This window comes from Epinephelus lanceolatus, chromosome 16, assembly GCF_041903045.1.
Source record: "Epinephelus lanceolatus isolate andai-2023 chromosome 16, ASM4190304v1, whole genome shotgun sequence".
Classification (NCBI taxonomy): Eukaryota; Metazoa; Chordata; class Actinopteri; order Perciformes; family Serranidae; genus Epinephelus; species Epinephelus lanceolatus.
This window is the reverse complement of record NC_135749.1, coordinates 136,282-153,209: the sequence shown is the minus strand read 5'-3', so window position 1 is coordinate 153,209 and position 16,928 is coordinate 136,282. Positions and strand designations below refer to the sequence as shown.

At 39.5% G+C, this 16,928-nt stretch overlaps 1 protein-coding gene across 19 annotated transcripts in view; it reads right to left on the bottom strand.

The window, feature by feature from the left end:
• LOC117262996 (uncharacterized) overlaps positions 1-16,264 on the bottom strand; it is a 34,940-nt gene extending 18,676 nt beyond the window's left edge. For 2 of the 19 annotated variants that reach the window (XM_078175666.1, XM_078175683.1), the window contains exons 1-12: positions 16,241-16,262; positions 15,985-16,074; positions 12,766-12,830; positions 12,608-12,679; positions 11,515-11,556; positions 11,169-11,225; positions 5,250-5,294; positions 4,822-4,866; positions 4,649-4,708; positions 4,317-4,358; positions 4,206-4,235; positions 98-193 (exon numbers count right to left, since the gene is read on the bottom strand). In XM_078175666.1, coding sequence (XP_078031792.1) covers positions 98-193; positions 4,206-4,235; positions 4,317-4,358; positions 4,649-4,708; positions 4,822-4,866; positions 5,250-5,294; positions 11,169-11,225; positions 11,515-11,556; positions 12,608-12,679; positions 12,766-12,830; positions 15,985-15,995 — 565 coding nt within the window. In that variant the 5' untranslated portion in view covers positions 15,996-16,074; positions 16,241-16,262. Of the gene's footprint in view, positions 1-97; positions 194-4,205; positions 4,236-4,316; positions 4,359-4,648; positions 4,709-4,821; positions 4,867-5,249; positions 5,295-6,161; positions 6,207-11,168; positions 11,226-11,514; positions 11,557-12,607; positions 12,680-12,765; positions 12,831-15,984; positions 16,075-16,240 lie in introns of all 19 variants that reach the window. The other 17 variants (XM_078175677.1, XM_078175684.1, XM_078175670.1 and 14 more) reach the window with 16 other exon arrangements.
• Positions 16,265-16,928: the final 664 nt, after the last annotated feature.

The following is a 16,928-nucleotide window of genomic DNA, read 5'->3' as shown; positions in this document are numbered from 1 at the left end:
AAGAGACAGGTAAACGAACAGGTAAACAGACAGGTATACAGACAAACAGGAAAACAAACAGGTAAGCAGAGATTCATTCTGTTCTAGCTGTCCTCACCTGTCAGTCTCACCTGTAGCCCCTTCCCCTGAAGCTCACCTGTCTGACTGTCGGCTCCACCCCCTCCTCCTCCATTCAGCAGCTTCTGCCCGTTACCTGAAACACACAGTCAAACACACACCGACCAATAATCAAACACACACCCTGATCAATAATCAAACACACACTGATCAATAGTGAAATACATTGATCAATAATCAAACACAGACAGTGATCAATAATTAAACACACACTGATCAATAATCAAACACAGACAGTGATCAATAATTAAACACACAATGATCAATAATCAAACACAAACAGTGATGAATAAACAAACACACACTGATCAATAATCAAACACAGCCAGTGATCAATAATCAAACACACTGATCAATAATGAAACACACAATGATCAATAATCAAACACAAACAGTGATGAATAAACAAACACACACTGATCAATAATCAAACACAGACAGTGATCAATAAACAAACACACACTGATCAATAATCAACCACACTGATCAATAATTAAACATAGACAGTGATCAATAATTAAACACACACTGATCAATAATCAAACACTGATCAATAATCAAACACAGACAGTGATCAATAATTAAACACACACTGATCAATAATTAAACACACACTGATCAATAATCAAACACAGCCAGTGATAAATAATTAAACACACACTGATCAATAATCAAACACAAACAGTGATGAATAAACAAACACACACTGATCAATAATCAAACACACTGATCAATAGTCAAACACAGACAGTGATCAATAATCAAACACAGACAGTGATCAATAATTAAACACACACTGATCAATAATCAAAGACAGACAGTGATCAATAATTAAACACACACCCTGATCAATAATCAAGCACACTGATCAATAATCAAACAGACAGTGATCAATAATTAAACTCACACTGATCAGTAATTAAACACACTGATCAATAGTCAAACACACTGATCAATAATCAAACACACACTGATCAGTAATCAAACACACACTGATCAATAATCAAACACAAACAGTGATCAATAAACAAACACACTGATCAATAATCAAACACAGACAGTGATCAATAAACAAACGCACACTGATCAATAATCAAACACAGACAGTGATCAATAAACAAATACACACTGATCAATAATCAAACACACACTTATCAATAATCAAACACACACTGATCAATAATCAACCACAGCCAGTGATCAATGAACAAACACACACTGATCAATAATCAAACACACACTGATCAATAATCAAACACAGCCAGTGATCAATAATCAAACACACACTGATCAATAATGAAACACACTGATCAAAAATCAAACACAAGCAGTGATGAATAAACAAACACACACTGATCAATAATCAAGCACACTGATCAATAATCAAACAGACAGTGATCAATAATTAAACTCACACTGATCAGTAATCAAACACACTGATCAATAATCAAACACACACTGATCAATAATCAAACACAAACAGTGATCAATAAACAAACACACTGATCAATAATCAAACACAGCCAGTGATCAATAAACAAACACACACTGATCAATAATCAAACACACTGATCAATAATCAAACACACACTGATCAGTAATCAAACACACACTGATCAATAATCAAACACAAACAGTGATCAATAAACAAACACACTGATCAATAATCAAACACAGACAGTGATCAATAAACAAACACACACTGATCAATAATCAAACACAGACAGTGATCAATAAACAAATACACACTGATCAATAATCAAACACACACTTATCAATAATCAAACACACACTGATCAATAATCAACCACAGCCAGTGATCAATGAACAAACACACACTGATCAATAATCAAACACACACTGATCAATAATCAAACACAGCCAGTGATCAATAATCAAACACACACTGATCAATAATCAAACACAGCCAGTGATCAATAATCAAACACACACTGATCAATAATGAAACACACTGATCAAAAATCAAACACAAACAGTGATGAATAAACAAACACACACTGATCAATAATCAAACACAGACAGTGATCAATAAAGAAACACACACTGATAATCAAACACACTGATCAATAATCAAACACAGACAGTGATCAATAATCAAACACAGCCAGTGATCAATAATCAAACACACACTGATCAATAATCAAACACAGCCAGTGATCAATAATCAAACACACACTGATCAATAATGAAACACACTGATCAAAAATCAAACACAGCCAGTGATGAATAAACAAACACACACTGATCAATAATCAAACACAGCCAGTGATCAATAATTAAACACACACTGATCAATAATCAAACACAGCCAGTGATGAATAAACAAACACACACTGATCAATAATCAAACACAGCCAGTTATCAATAATCAAACACACACTGATCAATAATTAAACACACACTGAACAATAATCAAACACACACTGATCAATAATCAAACACAGCCAGTGATCAATAATCAAACACAGCCAGTGATGAATAAACAAACACACACTGATCAATAATCAAACACAGCCAGTGATGAATAAACAAACACACACTGATCAATAATCAAACACAGCCAGTGATCAATAATCAAGCACACACTGATCAATAATCAAACACAGACAGTGATCAATAATCAAACACAGTTATCAATAATCAAACACACACTGATCAATAATCAAACACAACCAGTGATCAATAATCAAACACAGCCAGTGATCAATAATCAAACACACACTGATCAATAATCAAACACAGCCAGTGATCAATAATCAAACACACACTGATCAATAATCAAACACAGCCAGTGATCAATAATCAAACACACACTGATCAATAATCAAACACAGCCAGTGATGAATAAACAAACACACACTGATCAATAATCAAACACAGCCAGTGATGAATAATTAAACACACACTGATCAATAATCAAACACAGCCAGTGATGAATAAACAAACACACAATGATCAATAATCAAACACAGCCAGTGATGAATAAACAAACACACACTGATCAATAATCAAACACAGCCAGTTATCAATAATCAAACACACACTGATCAATAATTAAACACACACTGAACAATAATCAAACACACACTGATCAATAATCAAACACAGCCAGTGATGAATAAACAAACACACACTGATCAATAATCAAACACAGCCAGTGATCAATAATTAAACACACACTGATCAATAATCAAACACAGCCAGTGATGAATAAACAAACACACACTGATCAATAATCAAACACAGCCAGTGATCAATAATCAAACACAGCCAGTGATCAATAATCAAGCACACACTGATCAATAATCAAACACAGACAGTGATCAATAATCAAACACAGTTATCAATAATCAAACACACACTGATCAATAATCAAACACAGCCAGTGATGAATAAAGAAACAGACACTGATCAATAATCAAACACAGCCAGTGATCAATAATTAAACACACACTGATCAATAATCAAACACAGCCAGTGATGAATAAACAAACACAGACAGTGATCAATGATCAAACACACACTGATCAATAATTAAACACACACTGATCAATAATCAAACACAGCCAGTGATCAATAATCAAACATACACTGATCAATAATCAAACACAGCCAGTGATCAATGATCAAACACAAACAGTGATCAATGATCAAACACACACTGATCAATAATTAAACACACACTGATCAATAATCAAACACAGCCAGTGATAAATAATCAAACACACACTGATCAATAATCAAACACACACTGATCAATAATCAAACACAGACAGTGATCAATAATTAAACACACACTGATCAATAATCAAACGCAGCCAGTGATCACTGATCAAACACACACTGATCAATAATTAAACGCACACTGATCAATAATCAAACACAGCCAGTGATAAATAATTAAACACACACTGATCAGTAATCAAACACAGCCAGTGATGAATAAACAAACACACACTGATCAATAATCAAACACACACTGATCAATAGTCAAACACACACACACAAACACACACACACTGCTCAATAGGTTACTGGTTATTGATCACCAGGGATTTGATATTTACCATTAGAGTCTGAGTCGACTCCTTCAGAACCTGTAAACATAAATACAGGTTTAATAAACAACAACAACGACTGATGATGTGATGTCACTGTTGTTTTCACATGTTGATCACCTGTCGGTCGAGAACCTGCTGAGCCGCTCGGACCTCCAGCTGCTGAAAAACAAACACTTCATCAGGTGTTTTATTTTGGCAGGTGCCTACAACAGGGAGTTGATATATGAAACAGGAAGCTGACTTATGAAACAGGAAGTTGACTGATTATCAAACAGGAAGTTGACTGATTTATCAAACAGAAAGTTGATTTATCAAGCAGGACGTTTACTTGTTTAACAAACAGGAAGTTGATTTATCAAATAGGAAGTTGATTTTTCAAATAGGAAGTTGATTTACATCATTGACCTGTTGTCATGTGATCAACCATCAGTAATTCCTGTTGTTATTACCTGTAGAACTTCCTGCTGTTCCATCAGGTGTTCCTCCGCCTGCTGGCTGACCGCCGGACGCTGAAATAAAAACAAACCTTTCAGAACTACGACTGAATTTCTGTCGATGTTTGGTCATTTTTAAAGCTGAACAACTTCCTGTCAGAGAGGACGAATTGAAACAGGTGACTCACCGCCCAGATCCTGAACGTTGGTAGACTCACCTGCTGCAACACCTGCTGAGAAAAACACACCTGAGTCAAACAACTGGTTATCAGTGATTCACATAACACTGACAGCTGAGTCAGTCCGAGTCTGACTGAGTCTGTTTGAGTCTGTTTGAGTGTGACATAGTCTGTTTGAGTCTGTCCGAGTCTGCTTGAGTCTGACATAGTCTGTTTGAGTCTGTTGAGTCTGTTTGAGTCTGTCTGAGTCTAACTGGGCCTGACTGGGTCTGAGTCTGTTTGAGTCTGACTGACTCTGTTTAAGTCTGACTCAGGCTGTCTAAGTTGAGTCTGACTCAGGCTCTCTGAGTCATTTTGAGTTTGTTTGAGTCTGTCGATGTTTGGTCATTTTTAAACGACTTCCTGTCAGAGAGGACGAATTGAAACAGGTGACTCACCGCCCAGATCCTGAATGTTGGTAGACTCACCTGCTGAAACTCCTGCTGAGAAAAACACACCTGAGTCAAATAACTGGTTATCAATGATTCACATAACACTGATGGCTGTGTCAGTCCGAGTCTGTTTGATTCTGACTGATTCCGTCTGAGTCTGTCGAGTCTATTTGAGTCTAACTGAGTTTGTTTGTGTCTGACTGAGTCTGTTTGAGTCTGTTTGAGTCTGACATAGTCTGTTTGAGTCCGTCTGAGTCTGTCCAAGTCTGTTTGAGTCTGATTGAGTTTGTTTGAGTCCAAGTCTTTTTGAATCTGACTGATTCTGTCTGAGTCTGTTGAGTCTATTTGAGTCTAATTGAGTTTGTTTGAGACTGTTTGTGTCTAATTGAGTTTGTTTGAGTCTGTTTGTGTCTGACTGAGTGTGTTTGAGTCTGCGTGATTCTGTTTCACTCTGACTGAGTCTGTTTGAGTCTGCCTGCATCTGACTGAGACTGTCCTAGTCTGTTTAAGTCTGACCGAGCCTGTTTGTGTCTGACTTATTCTGGTTGAATCTGTTTGAGTCGGACTGAGTCAGTTTGAGTCTGACTGAGTCTGTTTCGTCTGAATGAATCTGTTTAGTCTGTTTGAGTCTGACTGAGTCTGACCAAGTCTGTTTGAGTCTGACTGATTCTGTCTGAGTCTGTTTGAGTCTTAGTCTGTTTGAGTCTGACCAAGTCTGTTTGAGTCTGTCTGACTCTGTCTGAGTCTGACTGGGTCTGACTGAGTCTTACACAGTCTAAGTCTGTTTGAGTCTGAGTTAGACTCTCTGACTCAGGCTGTCTTAGTCATTTTGAGTTTGTTTGAGTCTGTCGATGTTTGGTCATTTTTAAACCTGAACGACTTCCTGTCAGAGAGGACGAATTGAAACAGTTGACTCACCGCCCAGATCCTGAATGTTGGTAGACTCACCTGCTGAAACTCCTGCTGAGTCTCACTGATTCCGTCTGAGTCTGTCAAGTCTGTTTGAGTCTGACTGAATTGGTTCGAGTCTGACTGAGTCTAACTAAGTCTGTTTGAGTTTTTTTGACTCTAGCTGATTCTGTTTGAATGTACCTGAGTCTGTCTGAGTCTGACTGAGTCTGTCTGAGTGTGACTGTTTCTGTCTGAGTCTGTTCAAGTCTATCTGAGTTTGACTGAGTCTGACTGAGTCTGTTTGAGTCTGACTGAGTCTGTCTGAGTCTGATTGCAACTGTTTGAGTCTGACTCGGTCTGTCTGAGTCATTTTGGGGTTGTTTGAGTCTGTCTGAATCTGTTTGAAAAGTGACTGATTCCGTCTGAGTCTGTGTAGTCTTTTTGAGTCTGAGTTTGTTTCAGTCTGTTTGAGTCTGTTTAAGTCTGAATGATTCTGTTTGAGTCTGTTTGACTCTAATTGAGTCTGTTAGAGTCTGCCTTAGTCTGTCTGAGTCTGTTTGAGTCGTACCGAGGCTGTCTGAGTCTGTTTGAGTCTGAGTGATTCTGACTGAGTCTGCTTGTGTCTGCTTGTGTCTGACTGAGTCTGTCCTAGTCTGTCTGAGCCTATTTGAGTCTGACTGAGTCTGTTTGAGTCTGAGTGATTCCATCAGAGTCTGTCCAGTCTGTTTGATCCTGACTGAATCTGTTTGAGTTTGTCTAAGTTTGACTGAGTCTGTTTGAGTCAGACTGAGTCATTTTGAGTGTCTTTGAGTCCCTCTGAATCTGTTTGAATCTGACTGATTGCGTCTGAGTCTGTGGAGTCTGTTTGAGTCTAACTAAGTTTGTTTGAGTCTTTTTTGACTTTGACTGATTCTGTTTGAGTCTGCCTGAGTCTGACTGAGTCTGTTTGAGTCTTTCTGAATCTGTTTGAGTCTTGGTGAGTCTTTTCAAGTTAGTTTGAGTCTGACTGAGTCTGTTTGAGTCTGCTTGCGTCTGACTGAGTTTGTTTGCGTCTGTCCAAGTCTGTTTAAGTCTGACTGATTCCGTCTGAGTCCGTGGAGTCTGTTTGAGTCTAACTGAGTTTGTTTGCGTCTGTTTGACTCTGACTGATTCTGTTTGAGTTTGCCTGAGTCTGTCTGAGTCTGACTGAGTCTGTTTGAGTTTATTTGAGTCTGTCTGAGTCTGACTGAGTCTGACTGATTCTGTCTGAGTCTGTAGAGTCTGTTTGAGTCTGTCCGATTCTGTCCAAGTCTGACTGAATCTGACTGAGTCTGACTCTGTCTGAGTCTGACTGACATGTCTGAGTCTGTCAAGGCTTTCTGAGTCTGATTAAGTCTGTTTGAGTCTTTCTGAGACTCTTTGAGTCTGTCTGAGTCTGACCTCATCTTTTTGCCGCCCGAGTCTGTTCGAATCTTATTGATTCCGTCTGAGTCTGTGGAGTCTGTTTGAGTCTCACTGAGTTTGAGTCTGTTTGATTCTGTGTGAGTCTGCCTGAGTCTGCCTGTTCCTTCTTCAACACCCCGCGAGCCGCCGGTTGTGGCGGTGGTCTGGCTGCTATATTCAAAGACAGCTTCAGATGCCAAATAATAAACACTAATAATTATTCCAGCTTTGAACTGCAGCTGTTTGTGATCGATCTCACCTGCCCTGTGCTGTGTGCCACAGTTTATCGCCCACCCAAATTTAATAAGGACTTTATTCAAAAGTTTTCAGAGTTTTTGTCTGATTTTATTCCAAAGTTTGATGAACTTTTGATCTGCAGGGACTTCAATATTCATGTTTGTTGTGCAGCCAATCAGCTGGCTAATGAGTTTAAAGGCCTCTTGGATTCCTTCGGTCTCACTCAATCAGTTAATGGTCCAGCACATGAGCATGGGCACACTCTTGACCTTGTAATTTCTCATGGGCTTCCTGTCTCCCTCAGAGAAATAATGGACACTGCTATCTCGGATCACCTTCCCATTATGCCAATAGGCCTGTTTCCCCTGCTCACCGCTGCTGCATCTTTACCTCATCAATGGCTGGAGAGTTTGCTGCTGCCTTCAAGGACTCTCAGCTGTATGGTGACAGTGGGCTGGTTTCTCCCCTTTGCCCAGATAGCCTGCTCTCTGCTTTCCATTCCAAATGCTCCACGATTCTGGACTCAGTTGCCCCTCTTCGGCAAAAACGCACTAAACCCAAGGCAGATCCCTGTGTGAATGATTCCACCCGTGCACTCAGGCAGCAATGCAGACAGGCTGAACGGTGGTGGAAGAAGGACAAACTACATGTTTCCTTGGGCTTGTTAAGGGACAGTTTGGCTGCTTATCAGAGAGCTCTGAAGGAGGCAAAGTTTAAATATCTGTCCAGTATCATAGCTAACAGCTCTCATCATCCAAGGGTGTTATTTAATACTATAGACTCTGTCATTAACCCATGCCCCACTGTCCTGTCTGATGCTTCCATGGCAACATGTGAGGAGTTGTTTTTTTTTTTTTTTTTTTTTTTTACTGACAAAGTGTCAGGCAGAATATTAGTAATATATCTATCTCTCCTGGTGATGTGTGTGCTCCTCCTGCACCGTCTGCCATTTTCGAGCGGTTTGAGACAATTTCTCTGTCGTTTTCCACTAAGGTGGTTCATGGCGTGAAACCTACTAACTGTCCCTTAGATATCATTCCTGCCAAATTCTTAAAGGAGGTTTTTCATTCTGTTGGGTCAAGTCTCCTTGTTTTTATTAACTCCTGTCTTAGTTCAGGGTCTGTCCCAGCTGCCTTCAAACATGCTGTGGTTAGGCCCCTCCTAAAAAAAAAACAACATCTTGACCCCTCTGTGCTGTCCAATTTTAGACCTGTCTCTCATCTGCCTTATCTTTCTAAGGTCTTAGAAAAAGTTGTTTTTATACAATTACAGTCATTTTTAGAGACAAATTCTGTTTTTGATAAATTTCAGTCTGGTTTTAGATCCCGACATAGCACAGAGTCAGCACTGTTAAAGGTGGACAATGATATTGCCTTGTCTTTGGATGCTCGGAATCCCGCTGTGCTGGTGCTGCTGGACCTCACAGCGGCCTTTGATACAGTCGACCACGCAGTCCTTGTATCTCGCCTAGAGCAGTATGTAGGCATCCGCGGCACCGCTCTTCAGTGGTTTAGGTTGTACCTGGCCAATAGGAGCTTTTCTGTGATGATTGGTGACCTCCACTCATCACATGCATCTCTCCCTTGTGGGGTGCCACAGGGATCTATTCTTGGCCCTATCCTATTTTCATTGTATTTGCTACCTCTGGGATCAATAATAACAAAACACAATCTGTCTTTCCATCTTTATGCAGATGATTTACAGATTTATTTGCCCATGAAACCCAATGAAAGTACTGCATTTCATAAGTTAATGGATTGTATTAGTGACATAAAGCAGTGGCTGGCACGAAACTTTCTGCACCTGAACAACAGCAAAACTGAATGTATTTTGTTTGGCACTTCATCTATGTCGGATGTTAGTGCAACAACCTGGAGCACTCTGGCCCCTTTTTTTAAACCACATGGAAAAAATCTTGGTGTAACATTTGACAATGGTTTGAAGTTCGATAAACAGATTGGTTCCGTTGTTAGAACAAGCTTTTTCCAGCTCCATCTCTTGGCCAAAGTGAAGCCGTTTCTCAATCGGCAGGACCTTGAGAAGGCAATTCATGCGTTCATCAGCTCAGGATTAGATTACTGTAATGCCCTTTATGTCGGCCTCAGCCAGTCTACCCTTTCACGACTTCAACTTGTACAGAATGCTGCGGCCCGATTTTTAACAAACATGCCCAGACGTGAACACATCACCCCTGTGCTGTCGTCATTCCACTGGCTTCCAGTTCATTGTAGGATAGATTTTAAACTTTTGTTGTTTGTTTTTAATGCCATTAATGGCCTTGCTCCTCCCTACCTGTCAGAGATTTTAACTATCCGCGATAGTGGCAGGGCCCTGCGCTTGTCTAGTCAGCTTCTGTTAGAAGTCCCAAGGTCGCGATACAAGAAATGGGGTGACCGCTCTTTTGATGTTGCTGCTCCAAGACTGTGGAACAAGCTCCCCCCGACATTCGCACCACTACTGATCTTGACCTTTTTAAATCTAAGCTGAAGACCTACCTTTTTAGAATAGCTTTTAATTCTGACTAGGGCTATCCATTTTTTAGGTTTATTTATTCTGTTTTAATTTATTTTATCTATGTTGAAAGGCGTTTAATACCCTGTAGTACTGTCACACTTTCCATTGTTTTTTTTTCTTTTATGTATTGTTGTTTCAGTGTTATCTGACACTGTTGTTAAGCACTCTGGGTAACTTTGGTTTTTGTAAAGGGCTATAGAAATAAATGTTGATTGATTGATTGATTGACTGAGTCTGTTTGAGTCTTTCTGAGTCTGCTTGAGTCTGTTTTAGTCTAACTGAGTTTGTTTGAGTCTGTCTGAGTCTTTCCGAGTCTGACTGAGTCTGACTAAGTGTGACTGAGTCTGTTTGAGACTGACTAAGTCTGTTTGAGTCTGACTAGGTCTGTTTGAGACTGACTAAGTCTGTTTGAGTCTGACTAGGTCTGTTTGAGCCATTTTGAGTGTCTTTGAGTCCGTCCGAGTCTGTTTGAATCCTACTGATTCCGTCTGAGTCTGTGGGGTCTGTTTGAGTCTCACTGAGTTTGAGTCTGTTTGAGTCTAAATGATTCTGTTTGAGACTTTTTGACTCTGTTTGAGTCTGCCTGAGTCTGACTGAGTCTGTTTGAGACTGTCTGATTCCGTCTGAGTCTGTCAAGTCTTTCTCAGTCTGTTGTAGTTTCCCTGCTTTTCAGCAGTTGGCACTGTGACCTGAGACCCGGGGCGGCGTCAGGTGTCTCCATGCTGGATGGACTCCAAGACCTGGATCAGGCTGGTTCACCTGATCCTGGTCTGAGTCTCAACCTGTTAATCTGGATTAAACCCGACACTGAACAGGGACAAACAAACTCTTCAGGAGGGAAACACCTCAGGGTCCACTCACCTGAACTTCTGGATGCCACCACCGCCACTGTGGTGGTCTGCTGCCTGCCAACAGCTCCTGTAGGAGGAGGAAGGAGTGTCAGGTGGAGGAGGAGGAAGAGGAGGAGGAGGAGGAAGAGGAGTAGGAGGAGGAGAAGGAAGAGGAGGAGGGAGAGAAGGAGGAGGAGGAGAACGAAGAGGAGGAGGTATTCAGTATTGTCTGTTTCTATCAGAGTTCATTACATACGGATCAGTGTGGTTAAATCCTGACACAGGACACAGGAAACTGGAAGTGTGCTCTCTGAGCGGTCTGTTTATTTTCTGGTTAGAAGTGTTTATGCAGATTTATGATGTGTTTAATGTCTCACCCTGGATCTTATCCTGACTCTGACTCTGGGAGTCTTCGTCATCTGAAACAAGAGAACAACATTTATCGATTTTATTTGGACTTCACAAAACTTTATTTATTTCCTCTTCCTGCCCTTTTTCTTCTTCTTTCTCTTCGACACATGTCCCACATCCAAGCTCCACCCACTCCTGACTCGCCGCTGACGTCTTCTTCTCTGCTCCGTTCAGCAGGAACAGGAAGCAGCGGTGGTTCAATCCGAAAAGGAGTTCACGAAGACACGACTCCTCCATCAGTCTGAGTCCTGAGATCCTCCTGACTTCCTGCCTTCAACCAACATAGCTGTCAATCGCACCTACCCACGACCCAGAGACTCCACCTTCAACCCTTAATCCTCATCCTGTCATCCCCAACCCTTCATCTCTCCAAACCCTGAGTCCATCATGTACAATAAACCAGTGGAATCATCAGACTCATTGGAGATGAGTCAGACCTGCACAGATTTGATTGCTGCACACATTCCATCGAAGCACAGTGCATGCTGGGTAATTTTGTGTCCGACATCATCCCGGCTCGCTCGGACGTCATAGGGAAGTGGACGGTGATAATCTGGTGACAGTGTGGCGCTGCAGCTGCTCTCCTCCAACTGTAAGACCCAGGGCATGATGGGAAACACCTGGCTGTCACCTGATCTAACAGCTGATTGGTTCAGATGTTGACGCAACAAGATTCTTCGCCTCAAGTTTGAACCAATAGTGAGACCCGTCATAGGGTGGAGCACATACGAGATAGGAACAGTAGTTACGTGGATGTAACTCCAGTTCCATGAGTGTGTCTGGGATTTCAAAGGGAATTGAGCCGCAGGGGGGAGGGGTTTATACGGGGGAGGGGCTTATTAAGGGGGCGGTTTCCTCGTCTCACAATAAGTAGATTATTCTTATCAATAAATTAACTGATTGATTGTTTAGGTGATGACATCACGCACTGCATTGAGGTCATTGATCCCAAATATTGATCAGCTGATCAGTTTAACACCACCAACAGTTTGACTTTTCAGATCTTTGTTATTAATCAATCATTTAATTAATCAATAAATCAATCAGTGTCAGTCCTACCCTCCTCCTCCTCGGACAGCTCCCCCTCCGCCTCTTCCATGACCTCCACCTCCACCTCATCCTGCTCCTTCTCTGGAGAACACAACCAAAAAAGTTACTGATCATCAAGTTGAATCAATCAATTAAATTGATAGATATTGATCAGTAAGTCTTTTTACCCTCGACAGGAGCCGTAGAAACCGTTGTTACCAGGAAGATGACCATCCACATGACCAGCAGGTTCCTGTCAGGACAGAGTAATCAATACTGACCAATATTCACCAATACAGATTAATACTCATCAATACTGACCCTAACCCAGTAGTACCATCAGTAGAATAAGTAGTACCCAGTAGTACAGTACTATTATTAGTAGTACCCAGTAGTATAATCAGTAGTGCTCAGAAGTACAGTAGAATAATCAGTAGTATGAGTAGTAGTACTCAGTAGTACAGTAGTGTAATCAGTGGTATGAGTAGTGGTACTCAGTAGTACATTAGTGTAATCAGTAGTATGAGTAGTAGTACTCAGTACAGTACTATAATTAGTAGTATGAGTAGCAGTATTTAGTGGTACAGTAGTATAATCAGTAGTATGAGTAATAGTACTCAGTAGGACAGTAGTATAATCAGTAGTATAAGTAGTGGTGATCAGTAGTCCTCAGAGGTACAGTAGTATAATCAATAGTACTTAGCAGTATAATCAGTAATCCTCATTTTTTTTAGTAGAACTCAGTATTACAGTAGAATAATCAGTAGTATGAGTGGTAGTACTCAGTACAGTAGTATAATTAGTAGTATGACTAGTAGTACTCAGTAATACAGTAGTATAATCAGTAGTGTGAATAGTAGTTCTCAGGAGTACATATTAGTATCAGTAGTGTGAGTAGTAGTACTCAGTAGTATAAGTGGTATGAGTAGTAGTACTCAGTAGTACTGTTGTATCATTAGTAGTATAACCAGTAGGATGAGCAATAGTACTCAGTGATACAGTAGTTTAATCAGTAGTATGAGAAGTAGTACTAATTAGTACAGGAGTACAATCATAAGTATGAGTAGTAGTATTCAGTAGTACAGTACTATAATTAGTAGTATGAGTAGCAGTATTTAGTGGTACAGAAGTATAATCAGTGGTGTAAGTAGTAGTGCTCAGTAGTCCTCAGAAGTACAGTAGTATAATCAATAGTACTTAGCAGTATGGTAGTATAATCAGTAATCCTCAGTTTTTTCAGTAGAACTCAGTATTACAGTAGAATAATCAGTAGTATGAGTGGTAGTACTCAGTAGTACATTAGTATAATCAGTAGTATGAGTAGTAGTTCTCAGGAATACAGGAGTATAATCAGTAGTATGAGAAGTAGTACTCAGTACAGTAGTATAATTAGTGGTATGACTAGTAGTACTCAGTAATACCGTAGTATAATCAGTAGTATGAGTAGTAGTACAGTAGTGTAATAAGTGGTATGAGTAGTGCTCAGTAGTACTGTTGTATCATTAGTAGTATAACCAGTAGGATGAGCAATAGTACTAGTAGTGATACAGTAGTATAATCAGTAGTACTCAGTAGTACATTAGTTTAATCAGTAGTATAATCAGTAGTACTCAGTAGTACAGTAGTATAATCAGTAGTATGAGTAGTAGTACTAATTAGTACAGAAGCATAATCAGACGTATGAGTAGTAGTACTCAGTAGTACAGTACTATAATTAGTAGTAGTGCTCAGTGGTACAGTAGTATAATCAGTAATATGTGTAGTAGTACTCAGTAGTATAATCAGTAGTATGTGTAGTAGTACCCAGTAGTACAGTAGTATAATCAGTAGCACTCAGTAGTACAGTAGTATAATCAGAAGTATGAGTAGTAGTACTCAGTATCACAGTAGTATAATCAGTAGGAGGAGCCCTGTGAGGCAAATTGTGATTTGTGATATTGGGCTTTATAAATAGCGTTGATTGATTGATTGTTTGATTGATTGATTGATTGATAGTATAATCAGTAGCACTCAGGAGTACAGCAGTATAATCAGAAGTATGAGTAGTAGTTCTCAGTATTACAGTAGTATAATCAGTAGCACTCAGTAGTACAGTAGTTTAATCAGCAGTATGAGTAGTAGTTCTCAGTAGTACAGTAGTATAAATGGTAGTATGAGTAGTAGTTATCAGCAGTACTGTAGTTTAATCAGTAGTATAAATAGTAGTATGAGTAATAGTACTCAGTATTACAATAGCATAATCAGCAGCATTAGTAGTAGTAGTACTCAGTAGTACAGTAGTATAATCAGTAGTACTCAGTAGCACAGTAGTGTAATCAGTAGTATGAGTAGTAGTACTGAGTAATACAGTAGTATAATCAGTAGTATGAGAAGTAGTACTGAGTAATAAAGTAGTATAATCAGTAGTATGAGTAGTAGTGCTGAGTAATACAGTAGTATAATCAGTAGTATGAGAAGTAGTACTCAGTAGTACAGTAGTATGGTCAGTAGTATGAGAAGTAGTGCTCAGTAGTACAGTAGTATAATCAGTAGTACTCAGTAGTACAGTAGTATAAATGGTAGTATGAGTAGTAGTTCTCAGCAGTACCATAGTTTAATCAGTAGTATAAATAGTAGTATGAGTAATAGTACTCAGTATTACAATAGCAGCAGTATGAGTAGTAGTAGTACTCAGTAGTACAGTACTATAATCAGTAGTACTCAGTGGCACAGTAGTATAATCAGTAGTATGAGTAGTAGTACTCAGTAGTACAGTAGCATAAACAATAGTATGAGTAGTATTAGTCAGTAGTACTGTTGTATGATCAGTAGTATAATCAGTAGTATGAGTAGTAGTACTCAATAGTACCATAGTATAATCAGTAGTATCAATAATAGTACTCAGTATTACAGTAGTATAGTCAGTTGTATAACAAGTAGTATGACTAATAGTGCTCAGTAGTAAAGTAGTATAATCAGTAGTATGAGTAATTGTACTCAGTATTACAGTAGTATAATCAGTAGTATAATCAATAGTATGAGTAATAGTGCTCAGTATTACAGTAGTATAATCAGTTGTATAACAAGTAGTATGACTAATAGTTGTCAGTAGTACAGTAGTATAACCAGTAGTATGAGAAATAGTGCTCAGTAGTAAGTTGTATAATCAGTAGTACTCAGTAGTACAGTAGTATAATCAGTAGTATGAGTAGTAGTACTCAGTATTACAGTAGTATAAACAGGAGTATGAGTAGTAGTTCTCAGTAGCACAGTCGTATAATCAATAATAATAAGCATTGCAGTAGTAGGCCTATAATCAGTAGTATGAGTAGTAGTACTCATTAGTATAGTAGTATAATCAGTAGTACTTAGTAGTATCTATAATACTCAGTAGTATAAATGTTAGTATCAGTAGTATCAGTACTCACGGAGGCAGCATGCTGCAGGCTGACAGGATCTCTGTGAGCTGAAGTCTGGACTCTGAAGTTTCAGCTCCTCCTTCACACTCTGTTTATATCCTGACACACATACACACACACACACACACACACACACACACAGGGGGCGGGGCTTATCACTCTGCTGCTGAACATACTACCATCTTTACTACAACTACTGTTTCTACTGTATATATTGTTTCTAATGTTTCCACTACAGTAAAAAAATACCACATACAGCACTCACCTGCATGCAGAGGGGGAGGGGCAGGGTTTAACTGGACAGGTAACCTGTCATCACTTCCTGTCATTTATTGACCCGCCTTCTTTAATCTGACTGAACTTTGACCTGTGACATCACCAGGCAGCAGCCAGGTGTTAGCCTGTTAGCAAAGCTAGCTCAGTCTGACCTCACCTGAGTCACCTGTCTACTGTTTCAGTGAGGACCACCCACCAATCAGGGCTCTGGAGGCGGGACTGAGAAAGACCATGTCTTCTCTCTGATTGGTCAATCAGAACAGATCAAAGTGTTTCCTGTTTCCTGTTGTACAAATGTAAACAATGATGAAACTATAACAGAACAAACATCCAGGACAGGTGACTGATGACCTCATAAATCATTTCCAGTGTTCAAAGACACCATGATCATATTCTGGGTCATTAAATCAGAATATCAACGAATACAGATGTTAATAATAAAATAAATTATAAAAACAAACAAACAAACTCAAAACTTTCTACAGCAGTTAATAACCCCATCTGTGATCAGCTGTGATCCAGCTGTGATTAGCTGCCGCTGTCATTACAAACATATGTCATTTCACTTGACACGTCAAAGGAAAAGACATCTAATTTCTCTAAAGGCATGTTTCCTTGTTTCCTCTCTCCTCAGGTGTTTCCTCTGTGTCTCATGAGGGGAGACCTAAGACGTGACG